Raw genomic sequence first — 4,552 nt, 5'->3', positions numbered from 1 at the left:
TGATATTCTATGTGATTTATTGGCCCTCTCCACAAAACTACGGTCCGAAAGTATGAGAACGTAGGGGGCTGGGAGGAGGAGCCTCTCTCTTCCCTGGGTCGAAATAGCAGCAGTACCTCTGGGACTGACCTCTCCAAGGGCCAGAAAGAACTAAGAAAAAGAAAAGGGAAAGCAAAGGATAGGGATAATAACTCGACGTATGAGCATAAGAGGCACTGGGGGTCCTAGATGAATATGGGAAGGGGGAACCGGCGGAGGAGGATAGGGGTACAGAAGTTAGGGGCGTCGAGAGCCCAAGGGGGGCCGGGCTGGGAGGGGGCGGGGAGAACGGCCACGTCAGTCCCGGCCCCGCCCGCCACGTTTTCCCTTCGTCCTTCACTCCCACCCTCCGCTCAGGGCATCGGTTCTCACCGTTCGTCATGGCGGCTGGCCCTGGACCTGGGTAGGGGGTCCGGGTTCAGTGGTGATAGCCGCGGAGGTGAGGGAACTCGGCAGCCGCTTGACACTTCCCGATCCGGGCCCAGGCGACTGGAAGAAGCCGAGTACGCAGGAGCAAGGGCCGAGAGGCGAGCGCCGAACGCTATCAGGAGTGGCTAGCCGATTGTCGAGCTCGGGAAACAGCGTGTTTACGTAGGTTAAGAAGAACGCTATCCCGGAGGCTTCCTACTTGGCCATGATAAGGAAATCTTTTCTGCGTGCCCCTGAGGGCGTAGTGCTGGGGCTGGCCCGCGTCGGTGTGTTTGAAAAGGTAAAGGCTTATAGTTTTGTAGTTTATTTTGCGCCGTGGCGGCTGTTGTGTGTAAGCAGCAGCCCACCTATAAGGTTTTCATCGTCGTGGGCTTCCACTTGAGAGAACTCCAGCACCGCGGGTGAAGAAGCCGCACCTGCGGCCTCGGTGACTGCCCTTGAGCGGCTCTTCCTTACTCCGGATGGAAATGTAGTTAGACTGCGTCTGAACGTTCCAAATGAAATGAGGAACCTTTAACAAAAACAAGTCGTGGCCGGGCGCGGTGGCTCACGTCTGTAATCCCAGCACTTTGGGAGGTCGAGCAGGCGGATCACCTGAAGTCGGAGTTCGAGACCAACCTGACCAACAAGGAGAAACCCCGTCTCTACTGAAAATACAAAAGTAGCCGGGCGCGGTGGCGCGTGCCTGTAATCCCAGCTGCTCGGGAGGCTGAGGCAGGAGAATCGCTTGAACCTGGGAGGCGGAGGTTGCGGTGAGCCGAGATCGCGCCATTGCACTCCAACCCGGGCAACAAGAGCGGAAATTCCGTCTCAAAAACAAACAAACAAACAAAACAAGTCGCATCTTTCAGATCCTAAAGCACCACGTCGTCGGAAAACATTCAAATGGTTGCCGGTTTGCTTGTGTGAATTTTTCTTTTCCTTAAACTATCAGGAGAATCTCGATTCTCCTGCATTTAATTAATGCTGGGATCACCTCAGCCACTTTAACCAGAAATCAGCCACCGCTCCTCTGAGAACATTTTGACAACGTGACAAAAGACACTGCCAATCTAATAATGGGGGTGGGGTGGAGGAGACAAAACTACAGATACAGATTTGCATCCTGAAATCCTTAATTACACACAACTCGGCCCACTTTATTAGAGTCCGGGCGGAAGTGCGACACCGAGTCCTCCAAGGCTAACTAGAGGGTTAAATTATAAGGTTACTAACCCGCCCTGCTTGTCAAGGGCCTAAAAGGACTCTGCCCCTTTCTGCTGCAGTGCCATCTGCTGGCTGCAGCCCGCTTGGTTACCCAGAGGGAAAACTGTCAAAGCTGGCCTGGAAAGGCAAGCCAAAGTCTAGTGCAGGGCAGACGCCTTGAGAAAATATACATACATGCAGAAAGAAAAAGAAAAAAAAAGGCGGAATATATACGGGACAAAACCTAGGACAAGGCCAGGCAGCCACTCAGTTTACATATATGTTTGCACATTCACACACAAATTCCCCTGCCCAAAGGAACTGTTCAGGACCACTCAAAACAGAACAAAAGCTCTATTGTGCAGGCCTTCGAACCCTTCATCAACCCTTGTCTAAAACGGCAGCAGCTAATCCCAACACTTTGGAAGGCCAAGGCAGGCGGATTACCTGAGGTCAGGAGTTCAAGACAACCCTGACCAACATGGTGAAACCCTGTCTCTACTTAAAAAAAAAAAAAAATACAGAAATTAGCCTGGCATGGTGGCGTGGGCCTGTAATCCCAGTTACTCAGAAGGCGGAGGCAGGAGAATCTCTTGAACCCGGGAAGCGGAGGTTGCAGTGAGCTGAGATAGCAGCAGTGCACTCCAGCCTGGGCAACAGAGCGAGACTCCGTTTAAAAAAATATTAATAATAGTAATAATTGCCCCTCTTTGGCCGGGCGCGGTTGCTCATGCCTGTAATTCCAGCACTTTGGGAGGCCGAAGTTGGCGGATCACCTGAGGTTGGCTGTTCGAGACCTGCCTGACCAACATGGAGAAACCCATCTCTACTAAAAATACAAAATTAGCCGGGCATGGTGGCACATGCCTGTAATCCCAGCTACTTGGGAGGCTGAGGCAGGAAAATCCCTTCAACTGGGGAGGCAGAGGTTGCGGTGAGCCGAGATCCGAAAAGAAAAAAATTGCCCCTCTTTTAATCCTACAGCCATCACCCTAACCCTCACAACTGCCTGATTACTCCTGTTTTAGAAATAAACCGAGGTTTAGGGTAAGAACTGCCAAGTAATACACTGGCACAATAATTCCAGCCTTCTGAAATCAGGACTAGAAAATTTTCCTCCGTACCACACTGGTGTTTCCTTTGACAGCAACCACTACCTACTGAATAATGCCTAAGTCCTCAGCTTGCTATTCAAGGCCTTCCAATAGTAGGTTCCACTGTTCTGTATATGGATTTTAAGCTTTGTCTATAAAGACTATGTTCTTCAGCTACAGTCTTTGCTTTCTCATTCTTGCTCATGCCACTCACTTTTTAAATATAATTTTTTTCTCCCTCCCTTTTTTTAACTAGATGAAAACCTCCAATTTTTGTCATGCTCTGAAAGACAAGTCTTTCCTCTTCGGTAACTCTCAGAAGTTAGAATAAAGTTAATCGGCTGGGTGCAGTGGCTCATGCCTGTAATCCCAACACTTTGGGAGGCCGAGGCGGGAGGATCACCTGAGGTCGGGAGTTCGAGACCAGCCTGGCCAGCATGGTGAAACCCCATGTCTACTAAAAATTCAAAAAAAATTAGCCAGGAGTGGTGGCAGGTGCCTGTAATCCCAGCTACTTGGGAAGCTGAGGCGAGAGAATCGCTTGAACCCAGGAGTCGAGATTGTGCCATTGCACTCCATCCTGGGCAACAGAGCGAGACTCCACCTCAAAAAAAAAAAAGTTAAGCCTGGGCGCAGTGGCTCACACCTGTAACGCCAGCACTTTGGGAGGCCAAGGCGGGCAGATCACCTGAAGTCAGGAGTTCAAGACTAGCCTGGCCAACATGGTAAAATCTCGGCTAAAAACACAAAACTAAAAACAAAAAAATTAGCCAGGCATGGGGCGTGCGCCTCCAATCCCAGCTACTCAGGTGACTGAGGCAGGAGAATTGCTTCAGACTGGAAGGCAAAGGTTGCAGTGAGCTGAGATTGCACCACTGCACTCCAGCCTGGACAACAGAGTGAGACTCCCTCTCCAAAAAAAAAAAAAAAAAGAAATAAAATTTAAAGGCTGGGCGTGGTGGCTCACGCCTGTAATCCTAGCACTTTGGGAGACTGAGGCGAGTGGATCACTTGGGGTGAGGAGTTGGAGACCAACCTGGCAACATGGTGAAACCCTGTCTCTACTGAAAATACAAAAATTAGCTGAGCGTGGTGGTGTGTCTGTAATCCTAGCTACTCGGGATGCTGAGGCAGGAGAATCACTTGAACCGGGGAGACAGAGGTTGCATTAAGCGGAGATCGGGCCACTGGACTCCAGCCTGGGAGACAGAGCAAGACTGTGTCTCATAAAACAGAAAAAAAATTTAAGGATGAAATCGAAGCTGAAAAACTAGCAGCAGTGATGAATTGGCAAATTACAATTTTTTTTTTTTTTTTTTTTTTTGAGACGAAGTCTCATTCTGTTGCCGAAGCTGGAGTGCAGTGGTGCGATCACGGCTCACTGCAACCTTCCCTTCCTGGGTTCAAGCAATTCTCCTGCCTCTCCTCCCGAGTAGCTGGAACTACAGGCACGCGCCATCATGCCCCACTAAGTTTTGTATTTTTAGTAGAGATGGGGTTTCATTATGTTGGACAGGCTGGTCTTGAACTCCTGACCACGTGATCCACCCGCCTCGGCCTTCCAAAGTGCTGGGATTACAGGCGTGAGCCACAGCGCCCGGTGGCAAATTATGATTTTTATTTTATTTTATTTTATTTTATTTTAATTTAATTTAATTTTATTTTATTTTATTTTTGAGACGGAGTCTCACTCTGTCGCCCAGGCTGGAGTGCAGTGGTGCCATCTCATCTCACTGCAAGCTCCGCCTCCCGGGTTCACTCCATTCTCCTGCCTTGGCCTCAGGAGTAGCTGGGACTATGCAGGT

At 49.9% G+C, this 4,552-nt stretch overlaps 1 protein-coding gene across 1 annotated transcript in view; it reads left to right on the top strand.

Moving 5' to 3' along the window:
* Positions 1–1,815, top strand: part of LOC112636145 (UPF0577 protein KIAA1324-like) — a 63,380-nt gene extending 61,565 nt beyond the window's left edge. The window contains exons 5-6 of the mRNA XM_025404645.1: positions 397–630; positions 1,734–1,815. Of these exons, the coding sequence (XP_025260430.1) occupies positions 397–630; positions 1,734–1,815 (316 nt within the window). The remainder of the gene's footprint in view (positions 1–396; positions 631–1,733) is intronic.
* Positions 1,816–4,552: the final 2,737 nt, after the last annotated feature.

This window comes from Theropithecus gelada, chromosome 1 (genome assembly GCF_003255815.1).
Source record: "Theropithecus gelada isolate Dixy chromosome 1, Tgel_1.0, whole genome shotgun sequence".
Classification (NCBI taxonomy): domain Eukaryota; kingdom Metazoa; phylum Chordata; class Mammalia; order Primates; family Cercopithecidae; genus Theropithecus; species Theropithecus gelada.
Note: the sequence above shows the minus strand (reverse complement) of the source record. Positions and strands in the feature narration are given on the sequence as shown.